Raw genomic sequence first — 16520 nt, 5'->3', positions numbered from 1 at the left:
ATAAAAATAAAATCTTGACAGTAGCCAGAGAAAAGTGACATAACGCATAGAGTGGAATAATATGATCATGGCTGACTTCCCATTGTAAACAAGAGAAGTCAGAAGACAACGGAATGTCATAATTAACACAGTGAAAGAAAATTACTGCCAAGGCAGAATTCTATATCCAACAAAAATATCCCTCAAAAAGAAGAGTTAAATAAATACATTTTCAGATAAACTAAAGTTGATAGAAGTTGTCATCAGCAGACCTTCACCACAAGAAGTATGGAAGGAAGTTCTTTAGGATGAAGGAAAATGATACCTGATGGAAGCTCTATCTGTTGGAAGGACCGAAAAGTAGTGGTAGTAGTAAATGTATGGCCAAAGATAAAAGGCTAGACTTTTTTTTTTTTTCTTCTCTTTTCTTAAAAGGCATATGACTGTTTAAAGCAAAAATAATACTAGTGTCAGATGGGGCTTATAATTTATATAGAAATAAAATACTTGACAATAGGGCAAAGGATGAGGTTGTAGTGGTAAATTGAATTAAGATGTTATAAGGTTATTACATTGTGAAATATGAAGTGATAGGTTATTTATTCTTAGTAGACTAGGCCACATTTAGGATGCATATTGTAAACCTTAGAACAACCACTAGAAAGTAATACAAGAAGGCTCAGCTAAAAAGCCGATAGAGAAAATAAAGTGAAATACTAAAAAACTCAATTAACACAAAAGAAGGCAGAAGATGAACAGAGGAACAAAAGCAGATGAAAAACAGAAAACAAAGGGCAATATGGTAAAAACAACCATACCAATACTTTCAACTAAAAGCCAGTTTATCAACCTAGGGGGAAAAAAAGCAAGACGCAACTATATGCTGCTTATAAGAAATATATTTTAAATGTAAAGAAATTTTTAAAAGAAAAGAATGGAAAAGTACACCATGCAAATAGCAAGCATAAGAAAGTTGCATGGCTGTAGCATCAGAACTGAGTAGGCTTCAAGACAAGGAGTGTTTCCAAAGATAAATAGGGACATTTCATAATGATAAAAGGTCAATTCAAGAGGCAATATAAAATCACAAATGTGTACATACCTATTAATAGCACTGCAAGATACATGAATCAAAAACTGAAAGAGCTAAAGGGAGAAATAGAAAACTATAAAATAATAGTTGCATATTTTAAGACTCTTCTCTCAGTAATTGAAAGATGTAGATCTGTTAACCAACTTGACCTAATTAACATTTATAGAACACTACACTCAAGAACTGAAGAATGTTAAAAAAAAAAATAGACCGTATGTTAGGACATACAGTGAGTCTCAATACAATTCAAAAGATTAGTATCTCACAGATGTTAATTCAAATTCAACCTCCATCCATGACAGAAAGAATCTCAGCATACTAAGAACAGTTTGACCAAAATGGAATTAAATTAAAAATGAATAGCAGTATCCTTAAAATCCCCAAATATTTAGATATTAAAGAATGCACTTCTAAATGTGAAAAAAAGCACAAGGGAAATTAGAAAACATTTTTAATTGGATGGTAATGAAAATATAACATCACAAATTGTGGCATCTTGCTAAAGTTGTACTTAATGAAAATGTATAGTTTTAAATGCCTATTTTAGAAAAGAAGAAAGATTTTATAAGCTGCAAGTATGTACTGTCCAACATGGAGAATATAGCCAATATTTTATATACTCCAATATAAATGGAGTATAACCTTTAAAAATTTGTGAATCATTATATTGTGTACCTGTAACATATTGTACATCAACTATACTTCAATTTAAAAAATAAGATATTGTAAATTTTTTAAAAAGAATCATTCAACAAAAAAATAGAAGATTTTAAATCAATTCTGAATTTCAACCTTAAGAAAACACAAAAAGATGAGCAAATTAGATCCAGAATAATAGAATAAAAAAATTTATTTCAATCCCATTTATTAATTTATTCATTTCACTGTTTCTACGAAACAATGAAAAATACAGAAAATTAATAAAATCAGAAGTTGGTTCTTTGAAAAGATTGATAAAATTGATGAAACTTAGCAAGGCTCATCAAGATAAAAAGAAAACAATAGTTAATATCAGGAGAGAAAATGAGGTATCATTATAGATTGTATAAATATTAAAAAGGATAATAAAGGAGTATTATCAACAAGTTTATGGTGATATATTCAACAACTTGACTGGACAAATTTCTTGAAAAACATAGTTTACCTTAATTGACACAAAAATACATGGAAAATATGAAGAATCCTTATTTAAAGAAAGTGAATTTGTAATTTAAGATCTTCCCACAAAGAAAGTCCAGGCCAAATGGTTTCACTGTATTATATCAAATATGTAAAGAGTAAGTAACACCAATCTTACACAAAATCTTACAGAAAATAGAGAAGGGAAAAAGCCCCAACTTATTTGATGATGTCAGCATAACTCTGATATCAAAATCAAAGCTATTACAAGAAAAGAGGAGAGGCCGATATGTTTCATGAACATAAATGCAAAAAAATCCAACAAAATATTAGCAAATCTGTTCCAGCAATATATAGAAAGAATAATATATCAGACCAAGTGGGGTTTATTCCAATAAGAGAAAGTTAGCTTAACATTAAAAACTCAACGTATTTCTTCACATTACCAGAATAAAAGGGAGAAAAATCAGATGACAACATCCTAATAGATTCAGAAAAAAAGTTGACAAAATTCATCATCCATCCACAAAAGATATAGTCAAATGAGATGATGTATTCCAAAGTGTTTGGGAAAGTGAATGATGCTGTATAAGTGGAAGGTACTTTTATTTCTATCCTTCTGCTGTGACACTCCTGAGATTTATAGCTTCCTTTCTGACAAGGATTTCATGGAACCTGGACAACATACTTTTCAACTATTCAATAAATCCCTCAGAATGGGACTCAATTGCCATGCATAGCAGACCATGATAAAATAATAAAATAATAATACTGCCACTGTTACATGAGGGCTTACTGAGTGCTGGGCTCTAAGAAAGATTCTCTTCATGCATTGTTTTATTTTATCCTCACAGCAAGTCTGAGGATGTCGTGGAAATATGTGTTACACCTCTTGTGACAGCAACCTGGATCCGATGAGAGACCAAGCAGCACTCAGAGAGCTGAAGAACTCCAGCAGGCACAGAGGAGTCTCTGTCTGTAGGTTTACACAGGCCTTTATAGGCTGCCAGTTTTACACTTCCCAACGTCATATGCAAATGAAGTATAACAGAAGTTGACGGACTAGGAACAAGCTTTGTAGAAATAGACCAATCAGGAGTGAGAGAAATAACCAATCAGAAGTGAGGGGAATGGACCAATCAGGAGTGAGAGAAATAACCAATCAGGAGTGAGCTCCATGCAAATGAAGTACTACAAGTGGACTAATCAGAAGTTAGGGAAGTGGACCAATAAGAAGTGAGAGTAATAACCAATCAGGAGTGAAGGAAATAACCAATCAGAAGTGAGCTCAGGGAACCAATATAATTTTAGGGGTAAGTAAGCCGTTTCAGAGGCAAAAAGCGAGATAGAGCCTCTGGGCCAGGGAACCGGATGGTGCTGGCATGAGAGTAGTGGTCCTGCTTGGGGGTCCTGCTGGTTTTTTATGGGGCTTCCTGCCTCAAGGAGGGCACTAATATTTTTCTCTACCTTATAAATGAGAGAATGAGAATTAGGGACTAAATACCTTATTCAAGGTCACACATATAGTTCGTGGCAGAGTCTGGAATCCAACCAAGGCTTACTCTACAGCTTCAGATTTTGAATGCTACCCTGCCTTGCCTTCCGTGGCCTTATCTCGGCAGGATCCCGTAGAGTTGGCTTCTTCCCTCTTGGGCTTTCAGAGAGGCAGGAGCATGGTCTCATGTTCCTTTTACTGCATTTTGTGCACTGTAAACACGACATTAATAGGGGGAAAAAAACCCTGTTGAACTGGATTTTCTTGATTCTTAAAATTCTTATTAGCATTTTAAGTTATAAAAGATGCACATTCACGTTTAAAGTATTAAAACCATTAGAATGAGTACAAGGTGAACAGTATTGGTTCCTTCTGCACAATTTTCCAGTCGCATTTCCTGGACCAAACCACTATCAACAGAATCTATATATTCTTCCAGAAATTTTGCCTCTATATGCAAATACACACACACACATATTCTTAAAGTAAGCAGATGGGTCATCTATTTATGTAACTTGCCTGGACAGCTTTCCATAACAATACATAAAAGTTTACCTCATTCTTTTAAAAATATGCATAATATCCCATTGAATGGCTATACCGTAATTTACTTAACTAGGCCCCTATCAATGAATATTTACGTTTTTTTCCATTTTAAAAATACTACCAAAAATGCTACAGCAAGCAGTTTCATACATACATCTTCTGCATATGTATGAGTATTTCTATAAGAAAAATTCAGGAAAGCAGAGTTGCTGAGTTGAGGGGTATCTGAATTTAAAATTTTGGCAGGTATTGTCAAATAACCCTATAAAAAGTTTGAATTAGTTGGCATACCCACAATAGTGTATGATCGTGCCTATCACCCTGCACCTAGAGTTTCAAAATTTTGACATCTCTTTCAGCTATACTTGTTGAAGCTCTTCTGTGTGCTTTAGACACTGCACTAGGCTCGGGGATTTGAAATGCAGTCAGTGTAGCTGGAGGAAGATTTGTTGGTAAATTACCTTCCCTTTGGGACTAAGAGCTTTTACCCTTTTAGAAACGGAAACTGCAAGCTGGTGAGGTATTTAGTTTCAATTTAGCCTAATGGAAACCTGTTAGTGAGTTTTAAAATAAGGACCAAGACAACTGAAATGGTAAACGAAGTCTCCTGGGCCCCAGGAAGGAGGATGCACCGTCTGTGGGTTTGCATGCTTCCAAGAGCCACTCTTTCCAGGAACAAACATGTTTCGGCATTGAACTCTTGGCTGGACACGTGAGCTGCTGAAGCCTCTAGTCATCCCTAGGGCAGGTGCTTCCTAGTTAGCAAAGGGCCCGTGTGGCTGAGGGCAGAACAGGGTCTATAAATTGGAATAATAATACTGCCAACTATCATTTATGGGGCAGAAACTCCAGCCAGGCACCATTCTATGCATTTTATGTGCATTGACTCATTTAATCTTCATAACGAGCCTATGACTGTAATTGGGAGGGTATTTTTATGATGCCTATTTAAAAGATAAGGATACTGAGGTTCAGAGAAGACAAGAAACTTAGCTAGAGTCATAGACCTAGTAGATGGCAGGGAAGGAACTCAAACCCACATTTGGGCCCCATGGGTACATATGATCATATACCTGTTTTTTAAATATTGTATCTTCATGTCAGGGAGCAGCTTAAGAATTTTTGATCTCCTTACTTACCCCTAAAATATGCTCAGGGACAAATGGGTTACTTACACTGTTCTAAGTGCAGGTAAATGCCCAGTAGGTGGCAACGATAATCACCTGTTACATTGACCAGAATTTCCATTTTCAAAGCACCCTTCCATGGTTGTGGCAGGAAAAGAGTTGGAGATGAGGTGGATGCTGTGTCAGGGAGCTTGGGATTCATCTCATGGCTGATGGGGAGCCTTTGGTAGCTTTAAATCAGGAGAAATTAAATCAGATTTATATTTTAGGAAGATCACTTATAGATAGTGATTTAAAGTGTGGGTTTAAATCCTGGTCACTCTGGGGTCAGTTGCTTGATCTTGCTATGCCTCTGTGAAATAGGAATAACGATAGCTCCTTCCGCATAGGGTGGTTGTGGGGATTAAATGAGATAATATAGATAAATTGCTTAGTAAATTTGTGGCCCAGAGTAAGTGCTCAATAGCTGAAAATGATGATAGATAAAGAATTATTAGAGTGGAGAGAAACTGGAGTTGGGGAAAACAAATATAGTTTAGCAAGAGATAGTAAGGGTATAAGAGGGTATAAATGGAGAGGCTGGTTGTGAAAGATAGTAAAGTGTTGGAATTGTTAGACTTTGAAATATGAGGCTAGTAAGAAGGTGAGGAAGGATATCTTTGATGACCCCCAGTTTCCAACCTGGGTGCCTGAATGATGGTGCACTTGAGTAAGACAGGAAATACTGGAGGAGATAGAAATTTGGGGGTGGTTGAGTGTGGGAAAAGAACATAATGAGGTTGGTTTTTAAGATACTGAGTTTGAGTACTCTGTCAGCAATTTGAACATGAGGTTCTAGAAAGTCTAAGCTACAGAAGTAGATTTGAGCGTCATCATAAGGTGGAAGATGAATCTATGAGTTGGGAGTAAGAGCGCGCAATGGGAGTGTGTAGTAATAGAAGTGTAGAGAGTCAAGCATACATTCCTGGAGGGGTCAAGGATGTTGAGAAAGGACTATTGGAGAGGCTGGTGACATGGAAATGGAAGTGGAGAAGTTTCAAGAAGGAACAAGGGAACCCCCAGCAATGTCTGGCCCTGTAAGAGAACTGAGAAGTGACCTCTAGGCAGCTGAGTTCTTACCAGTTCCTGCCCTCAGGATGCTCACACTAAAACCTGTAACAATGAGGGTAGAAAAATTCTCTACTATGAAGCCTGGGATGTCTGTTATCCCACTGATCACCAGGGTTACTTTGACTGTCATGGCGGGGTTCCTATTCTGGCACCACTCCTCCATAGACTCATCCCTTGATGAAATAGAATGACCTGTCCAAGAGTAGAGCATCTTCTTTGGTCAGTGTATTAGAATGGTGGACCTCCCTTGCTGGAATCTCCAAGCTGCCTCCGATGTACATTGCAGTGTTATGCTTCTTTTCATAATTCTGTCCCCTTTTGCAGACCAAAACCCAGACAACAGAGTGTCTATTTAAAGATACATTTCATCCTTCATCTCACAACAGCCAGTGCTTATGGTGATGATGGGAGGTGAAGCAGAGCCTTGCTCAGAGTGAGGCAATGAAGAGTAGAGGAGGGTAGGAGAAAGGTCAGGATAAGATAAAGGGCTAGTGAAGGCTAGCTGGGTAGGGGTTTTTCTGGTTAGGCAGAGATAGTGGGAACAGGGAGGGAGAAGAGGAAGATGGCATTCTTGGCAGGAAGAATGGTAAAAGCAAGGATGTAGAGGTGGAAAAGCAGGGGCCAAGCTTAGGAAATGTGAGTAGTCTTGCTGGGCTGCACCTCAGAGCGGTGGGAAAGCAGGCTGGAATGGAGACGTGGGGCCAGACGGTAGAGTTCTGAGGGCCAGAGGAGGGAGTTTGGGCTTGCTGCTTCTGCGGTTTGACGGCTTTTGGGAGGAACCATCAAAAACTTTCCAGGAATTCAGGCTTGTCTGTCTCAGGCTTCTCCTTCTGGAGGACCAAGGGCCCAAAGTGGCAGCCTGACATTCAATCTCCTTTTCCATGGTTGGGAAGTCAGGGCTGTAGCTGATTTCATTGGCCTGTTTTGCATTTATTATAGTGTGGCTTTTATAGTGTGTTAATTGAAATATTTCCAACTGCCAAAAACAATTACACTCAAACTGCCTTGTCAGTTCTTTTATTGCCAGATAAATGTTTTACAGACATATTTACGGGGGGCAATGGTAACTGGATCTCGTTTTCTATTTATGGCTGGCAGTTTGGATTTGGGTTAGCCCTCCAGTTCTCTGTTGTGGGCCAGAAAGCTGTTGGACATTATGACGCTTCCATCTCGTTACCTTAGGGATCAGAGGCTCTTCAAAGGAAAGCAACTTTCTGGCTCATGCTGCTTAGCCTCAAAGAAGGGTTCCCATCGCTGGAAACCTTGGCAACCTGGCAGAAATCTGAATCCTGCTGCCTGCCCTACCGGCAACAATCCCAGGCCAAGCCAAGACATGCCCTTCTTTCTTCCTGGAATCCCTTTCCTCCCCTCCGCCATCAAAGTCTCTCCCAAAGACCTTGCCACGGAAGAGCCGTAAGAGCCTAGCCGGTCTAACTCCCTCGCTTTGCATTTGGGAAACCGAGGCCCAGACTTCCCCCAAGATCACACAGGTGGTGAGCGAGAGCCAGAGGCAGAGGTCTCTGCCCAGTGTGCCACGCTGCCACCAACATGTGCCCTTTGGCTTCTCTGCTATCTTGACCCCTCCTTAAGGGCTCTAGACTTTCTTCTTCTAAGAGCCCCTCCTTCACATCCCCAGCCTCCACTGATCTCCCTTCTGCTCCATCACCAGTAACACCTATTTGTTCTGTGTAAGTACTGCAGGGTTTTGGCTTGTTGGTAGAACATTTTACTGTCTCTGTCATTGTTCTGCTCTTGCCATTATACATGCTGTGTTTTTTTTTAAGATTCCACATATGAGTGGCTTACTTCACTGAGAATAACAGTCTCCAGCTCCACCTATGTTGCTGCAAATGGCATTATTTTATTATTTTTATGGCTGAGTAGTATTCTGCTGTATAAATATACCACAGCTTCTTTATCTAATCATCTGTCGATGGACATTTAGATTGTTTCCATGTCTTAGGTATTATAAATATGCTGCTGTGAACACTGGGATGCATGTATCTTTTTGAATGATGGTTCCCTCTGGTTATATGCCCAGGAGTGGGATTGCTGGATCATATGTTAAGCCTATTTTTAGTCTTTTGAGAAATCTCCATACTGTTTTCCACAGTGGCTGCACCAAACTACATTCCCTCCAACAATGTAGGAGGGTTCCCTTTCCTCCACACCCTCTCCAGCATTTATCATTTGTGGACTTTTTAATGATGGCCATTCTGACTGGTGTGAAATGATATCTCATTGTAGTTTTGATTTTCATTTCTCTAATATTGATATTGAACATTTTTTTCATGTGCTTATTGGCCATTTGTATGTCTTCATTGGAGAATTGCTTGTGGTCTTCTGCCCATTTTTGGATTGGGTTGTTTGTTTTTTTGTTATTAAGTTGTATGAGCTGTTATATATTCTGGAAATTAAGCCCTTCTGGGTCTTATCTTTTGCAAATATTTTCTCCCATTCCATAGGTTGTCTTTTTGTTTTGCTCATGGTTTCCTTTGCTGTGCAAAAGCTTAAAAGTTTAATTAGGTCCCATTTGTTTATTTTTGCTTTTATTTCTATTGCCTGGGTAGACTGCCCTAGGAGAACATTTCTGAGATTTTTGTCAGATAATATTTTGCTTATGTTTTCTACTAAGAGGTTTATAGTGTTTTGTCTTATGTCTAAGTTTTTAAGCCATTTTGAGTTTATTTTTGTGTATGGTGTGAGGGACTGTTCTAACTTTATTGATTTACATGCAGCTGTTCAGTTTTCCCAACACCATTTGCTGAAGAGACTGTCCTGAAACTAACATTGTAACTTTATTGAATTAACATTTCAATAAAAGATAAAATTTAAAAAAATGTTTGTTGAACTAGTTACAAATAAGAAATGACAGGTGCTAAGTTATCTGGTTGCTCTTCACAGGTCAGCCCCACTGATGCTGGAATGGGGTTGCCTCAGATACAGGACCTCCTTGGCTGGGCACATGTTGTCACTGAGAGGACTGTTTTTGAGACTTGGGAAAGCTCAATGTCCCTTGTCTTCTCGGTCCCTGGACAGAAACTTCCCTGTAATACCGTTTCTGATATTCCCACGGAGATTCACTGATGACTTACCTTCTGTTTCTGTTCTTTTTTCAGAGCCTCAACGTGGGCAGAGGATCCAGAAAGAGAGTAAGTGCTGAGGCCACCACAGTCTCTCAGCAAGGAGCTAATAGCAATTTTTCTGTTGAAATATTAGCTATATATATTTATTTTTAGAAAACTCAAATGAGCAAAAAGAACATTAAAATCACCTTTAACCCTATCACCCCAGGAAACCTCTTAATTGACATGTGATGCTATATCCGCCTAGATATGTCTATGCATATGTGAAAATTACACATACTCATCTTTAACTGGAATCAAACTGTATGTTATTTTATAATCTACTTTTTACATAATATATTTAGAATACTTTCCATTGCCAATAAATATACTTTCATAGCATCATTTAAAATTACTGCATAATAGTTTACTATATGTTTCTGAAGGCCATGCCATAATTTTGTTCAACAATGTTCCACTGTTGGACATTTAAAGACTTCCTTTTTTTCACTATTATGACCAATCCTCCAACAAACATTCATGCATTTAAGTGTTTAGGCATATCCTTGGTTATTTCTTACTATAAATTCCTATACATAGAAATTGGGATCAAAGAGTATAAACACTTACTAGGCTTCTGATAAATATTTCCAAACTGCTCTTTAGAAAAAAAGGTTATGCTGATTTATGGGTGCCCATTTTCCCACACTACTGAATACCGGTTTGGTTTAGTTTTCACCAGTTTTATAGTGAAAAACTGCATTGTTTTATTTTGCATATCTTCAATTGCTAGTGAGGGTGAATATTTTTTAATGTGCCATGGGCCACTTTGGCAAGGTCTTTAACTGTCTCTCAGGGAAGGGAAAACTTCTAGTCCTTGATTATTTTGCTTCAAGGGTTTTATGGGACTATGAGGCTCAAAGTTACCAGGTATGGAGAGTATCGCTGTAAGAGTAACCTTAAGGTGGCAAATTAGAAAGTTAAATGTGAATTAGAGTTGAAGTAACTTAAAGAACAGCTGAGTGTCCTTTCATTTCCCGTAAAGCCTTGCCTTTTGCCGCTGGTCCTGGCCGTTAGTTCCCAGACTACATGGGAAGCAGTAAGGAGGAATCAGTTCTTCTGGTCCCACTACAGGGGCCAAAGGCCTGCCACAATGTTCCAGCTTAGCCTGAACCCCCAGGGCTGAGGTGGCCATGATTTTCCAGGCAATGAGAACTCTGGCCTGAGCAGTTCCTTTAGACTCTTCCATGAGGGGTCTGTTGTACATTTCATGTTTTTTGTGCAGGGCAGAGCTTGGCTTCTGGGAGGATTTGGGAACTAAAGGGCTTCCTGCAGCACTGCTTGCTTGTCTAAGCAGATCAGGCACTCTTGATTCTCACACGTGCTTTTGGTCCAGGATGAAGATTCAGGAACTGATGTAGGAGAAGGGACAGATGAATGGGCCCAGTCCAAAGCCACAGTTAAACCCCCTGACCAGCTGGATTTGACTGATGCGGTAAGTAAGCAGCATCCTACCCTTGCTCCTTCCACCTCCTCCAGCTTCCGAGATGTGTTCTGCACAGAACAAAGATGTATCCTTCATCTCACAGGTGTGAGATGTCTGCTGACACCATGGGGGCTCCTTGGATGGGGGGGAACCCTCCATGTTTGACCCTCTTGGTATTTCTCTCCCTTAGGAGCTAAAGGAGGAGTTCACCCGGATTCTGACAGCCAACAACCCACATGCACCCCAGAACATTGTCAGGTACAGCTTCAAAGTAAGTCATCAGCTCTGGGGCAGGGGCCTCTATGTACTTCTTGGCTTGTTGACTCGCTATGTTGCAAAAACCTCTCAGCTATTAGAGAGATCACTTTTCAGCTGAGGTCTTTGGCTAGAACCCTGGGGTTTTACTTGGCGTTTTACAGAAATTTTCGAAATTTCTTTAAAGAATCTCCCTTGCAGTCTTACTGATTGCATTGCCTTAAGCGCCTTGCAGAGCCACTCTTTTCAGGAATCCTGAAGGGAATCATTTGGTTAGAAAAATACTTCTCCAATATGTACAACGTGTTTGTCACTAATAACATCAACTATTGGGTCTTCAGAAGCTGGGTGTTCCTCCAGCCAGACACATGGGTACAAACTCCCCTCTGGACAAGGAGCTGGCCTGGGAAGAGGCCCAAGCAGGTTCCGTTCTCAGAGTCTCCTGACATCACAGCCGCACAGGCCATGGACTCCATCAGGACATTCCTCTGGTACACGTGGTCTGGGCACATTCTCACTTGGTAGACATGTATGTGGCACATCTTTAAGGGGGAAAGCAGGAAAACACTGTTTTCAGCTGTAGCAAGGTCAGCCCCTGTGAGCCCTAAAGTCGAAGTGATACATACAATTTTTATTTCCTTTTTTTAAGATCTATTTGTTCCATGCTTACTCTGTGCCAGTGTCAGGTCCTATATTAGAACTCTTACATAGGATATCTCATTTGATACTCAGGTTTCTTTGATACAGGGACTATTTTTATCTTCATTTTATAGACATGGAGGATAAATTAGATAAAACAAATTACAAAAGTCGCACAGCCAGGATTTAAAACAAAATTTAGACTAGCTTGACTGACTCTAAAGCAACATTACACTTCTTTAAAAAAAATTTATGTATGTGTACACACACTCACACAGTTTTGAATATATATTAGAAATCTAGAAACCCATGGTACTAATTTCAAAAGATTCAAAAGAACAATGAAAATACAGTGAAAATTAAACCTTCCTCCCATGTCCTCTGCCTTGGAGACAACTACTATTAACAGTTTCTTTCTCTTTTTTAAAAAACAGTTTTTATTGAGATATAGTTTACATACCATACAATCACCCATTTAAAGTGTACAATTCGGTGGCTTTTAGTATATTCACAGATTATGCAGCTATCACCACAATCAATTTTAGGACAAGTTTCTTCTGTATAGCACAGGGAACTATTTTCAATATCTTGTAATAACCTTTAATGAAAAATAATATGAAAATGAATATATGTATATATATGCATGACTGGGACATTGTGTTGTACACCAGGAATCGACACATTGTAACTGACTGTACTTCAATTAAAAAAAATTGTTTGTTGAAGAAAGAATGAACAAGGTTACCCAGGCTTTAACCTTAGCCCTGCTTCTCATTTGCTGTGTGACCTGACAAGTCCCAAACCCAAACCTTTTCTAGATTTCTGTGATCCTCTTGTATGGAACAGGGGGACTGAGCATTTGGTATCCTGGAAGGATCTATCCAGCCCTGGCATCCACTAAATACGGTGGAGAAAAGGCCAGGCCAGGCCAGGCATATTTGAAAACTGTGTGTGACCTCTCTGAGGTCTGTGGTCAGACAGGTGAGACAGGATCCCTTGGCATGGACGTAGGAGGCAGTGATAGGTAAATCTAGAGCTGCTCAGAGTTGGGAGAATGTATTTTAAAATATGTCCTTGACAGCTATATGTAAAATAATGAAATTAGAACATTCTCTAACACCATATACAAAAGTAAACTCAAAATGGATTAAAGACCTAAATATAAGACTAGAAACCATTAAACTCCTAGAGGAAAATATAGGCAGAAGACTCTTAACATAAATCATAGCAATTTTCTTTGGATCTGTCTCTTAAAGCAAAGGAAATAAAAGCAAAGACAAACAAATAGGACCTAATTAAATTTAACAGTGTTTGCACAGCAAAGAAAACCATCAACAAAACAAAAAGACAACTTACTGAATGGGAGAAAATATTTGCAAATAATATGATCAATAAAGGGTTAATATCCAAAATATATAAACAGCTTATACAACTCAACATCAAGAAAACCAAACAACCCAAAGAATGAGCAGAAGACTTGAATAGATATTTTTCCAAAAAAACATACAGATGGCCAACAGGCACATGAAAAGATGCTCAACATCACTAATCATCAGGGAGATGCAAATCCAAACCACAGTGAGATACCACCTCACACCTGTCAGAATGGCTAGCATTAAAAAGACCACAAATAACAGATGCTGGTGAAGATGTGGAGAAAAGGGAGCTCTTATACACTGTTGGTGAGGATGTAAATTGGTGCAGTCACTGTGGAAAATAGTATGGAAGTTTCTTAAAAAAAAAAAACCCTAAAAATAGAACTTACCATATGACCCAGCAATTCTACTCCTGTGTATATATCCAAAAAAAAAAAAAAAAAAAAAAACCAGAAAAAACCCTCCTCTAATTCAAAAAGATATATGCACCTCAGTTTTCATCACAGCACTATGTACGATTGCAAAGATATGGGAGCAACCTATGTGTCCATCATCAGATGGATGGATAAAGATGTGATATATATACCAAATGGACTAGTAGCCACAAAAAAGAATGTAATTTTGCTGTTTGCAACAACATAGATGGACTTGGAGGATATTATGCTAAGTTAAATAAGTTAGAGAAAGACAAAAAGCATATGATATCACTTATATGTGGAATCTAAAAAATACAACAAACTAGTGAACGTAACAGAAAAGAAGCAGACTTACAGATACAGAGAACAAACTAGTAGTTACCAGTGGGGAGAGGGGAGGGGCAATATGGGGTAAGGGATCAAGAGGTCCTAACTATTCTGTATAAAATAAGCTACAAGGGTATATTGTACAACACAGGGAATATAGCCACTATTTTATAATAATTATAAATAATTAAAACTGTGAATCACTATCTTGTATACCTCTAACTTATGTAATATTATACATCAACTATACTTCAATACAATTTTTTAAAAAAGAAAAGAAACGTCTTTGAGGAAAACAAAAAACTAACAACTTCATTTCATTTGCTTCCACTTCTTTAAACTGGAATGCAGTGAAACCTTCAGGTTAACTGAGGATTTGGTGAGTTATAATTCTGTTAACAGACTATCTCAGGCCTTTTGAATGAAAGCAGACTATATTCTGATTCTAGCCCTTTTGGGGACCCCTGGTCTGACTCAGCCCCCTTTCTTCTTAGGAAGGCACATACAAGCCTATTGGCTTTGTGGACCAACTGGCAGTTCACTTCAGCCAGGTCGGGAACCTGATCCCCAAAGACTCAGATGAAGGACGGCGGCAGCACTACCGTGATAAGTTAGTGGCAGGTAAGCCCCTGGGCCAGCCTGAGGCTGCAGCCCAGAGCCTGGTCCCCTTCCTCTGGTCACTCTAGGGAGTAGACAGCTAAGCCAGAGCTTTGCAGAGCCTCTGCTTATGTGAAGTCTAACAGCTGGCTGTCCTGCATAGGTCTGGGAGCTAACCCGTGAGGCTCAGGCCAAGGAGAACCCTGGGGCAGGCGAGTTGTGAAAGGCAGAAACCAAGAAGGTCTTGCCCTGCCAAGGGGGTGGGGGAGTGGGCTGAACTTTGGGCTCAGAGGCAATATCCGACCAAGGTTCTCAGGAGTCCGCCAAGGTGATGATGTCAGAAACAGAAATGCTTGAAGAAGAAGAAGAGCCCAAGGAAGCTGAAGCCGGGAGTCAAACAGATGTGCCTGCAGCTGAGGTTCAGTATAATCTTGCTCTCCCACCCACCCCTTCCCGCCAGCTGTGGCTGGAGGCTTCTGGGGTGGCTCGTCTCGGGTGGGGGCTGAAGGTGAGGAGTTAGGAGGCTGCAGGTGCCAACACCTCCGGCATCATCCCCCTCTCCCACTTCTGTCTTCTCCTAGGACATGACTTCTACCCCCTCCCGATCCTGCAGCACCACCTTCCTCTCATAGCTGAGTCCTGGTCCTGTTGGTCTTTTTTTCCAGGCAGCTGAAAAAGTGGTTGAAGAAGAACTAATGACTCCCAAGCAGCCCAAGGAGCAAAAGCTCACCAACAAGTTCAACTTCAGTGAGAGGGCCTCGCAGACCTTCAACAACCCTCTCCGGGTAGAGTGACCCCACGCAGCCCATTTACGTCGCAGCTCTGCCCTGTGCAAGCCGGGGAGAAGCAGGCCTGACCCCAGCCCCAGCAGCCCTCAGCCTGGCAGGGTGACAAGGAAGACGCCGCAGTTTCTCTATCCACAGAGAGCTGGGGCATGTGTTCAGGTCACTGTAAGTCATCCCGGCAGGAATTCAGAGGGAGTAACAGGAGACTGGAGCCCTCTACTGAGAAGCCTCATTCAAGAGGAACTTGAACTAGGCCTTGAAGAGGAGTTCAGCATCTGGGGAAGGGAGGGGAGGCAGGACTAGGAACCGATTGATGGTCTCTGGGATAGACTAGCTGGTAGAGTTTAGAAAAGTTCCCTGGCTCATAAGTATGGAGGACCCTGAGTACCAGGCTGAAAGAACCTCTCAGGGGTTCAGTTGAGAGACTCATATGTAAGGCAGTGCTCTACAGAAATCACTCTGTGAATGGAGGGCAGACATCTACAGGGTGGGCTTCTGGTGACTCCTAATCACCTCTGTAGTCCCTATGCTGATATCGGTAATCTGGGTGATACACAATAGGGCGGGGGGGTCCATTCCCCTGGCAGAGCCAGGGACCTAAGGATTAGGAGGAAACCTTCTCAAGGTGAGGAATATTAGCCTAGTGGCCTGCCAGAGGTTGACCTCTGGCCTAGCATCTGGAGGCTGGCCAAGGTCTGACTTCCTGCAGATCTGTCCATTCCCCACTTGGAATTCTTCTTGGTTGAAACTGGCACAATCAGGCTTCACTGCCCCTACTTTCTAGCTTAGGCTTCTTCTGAAGGAGGCTTGGATGGAAAATTTAGCCTACACTGTATCATTTTGTCCTTTGCATGGGCCTTTCTTTACTTCCCCTGTGCTGTGTCCCACCCTTCCCTCAGCTCCAACCAAAATGCTTCACCTGTGAATATACTATTGGGTAAAGTGAAGAGTTGGCTTTCTGTGGGTCACCTGTCATCATTGTTCTCTAGGACCGAGAATGCCAGATGGAGCCTCCTCCCAGGACAAACTTTTCAGCCACAGCCAATCAGGTGAGACCCTGGGTCAGTCTACAAGCCATCACTCCCTCCCCCTGTATCCTTGTCTA

At 40.3% G+C, this 16520-nt stretch overlaps 1 protein-coding gene across 1 annotated transcript in view; it reads left to right on the top strand.

The window, feature by feature from the left end:
• The window catches only part of DNAI1 (dynein axonemal intermediate chain 1), a 54796-nt gene that overhangs the window by 8120 nt on the left and 30156 nt on the right, over nt 1–16520 (top strand). The window contains exons 2-8 of the mRNA XM_064490132.1: nt 9589–9621; nt 10931–11029; nt 11211–11291; nt 14528–14650; nt 14923–15048; nt 15296–15415; nt 16405–16464. Of these exons, the coding sequence (XP_064346202.1) occupies nt 9589–9621; nt 10931–11029; nt 11211–11291; nt 14528–14650; nt 14923–15048; nt 15296–15415; nt 16405–16464 (642 nt within the window). The remainder of the gene's footprint in view (nt 1–9588; nt 9622–10930; nt 11030–11210; nt 11292–14527; nt 14651–14922; nt 15049–15295; nt 15416–16404; nt 16465–16520) is intronic.

This window comes from Camelus dromedarius, chromosome 10 (genome assembly GCF_036321535.1).
Source record: "Camelus dromedarius isolate mCamDro1 chromosome 10, mCamDro1.pat, whole genome shotgun sequence".
Taxonomy (NCBI): Eukaryota; Metazoa; Chordata; class Mammalia; order Artiodactyla; family Camelidae; genus Camelus; species Camelus dromedarius.
This window is presented reverse-complemented; position numbering and strand designations above follow the sequence as displayed.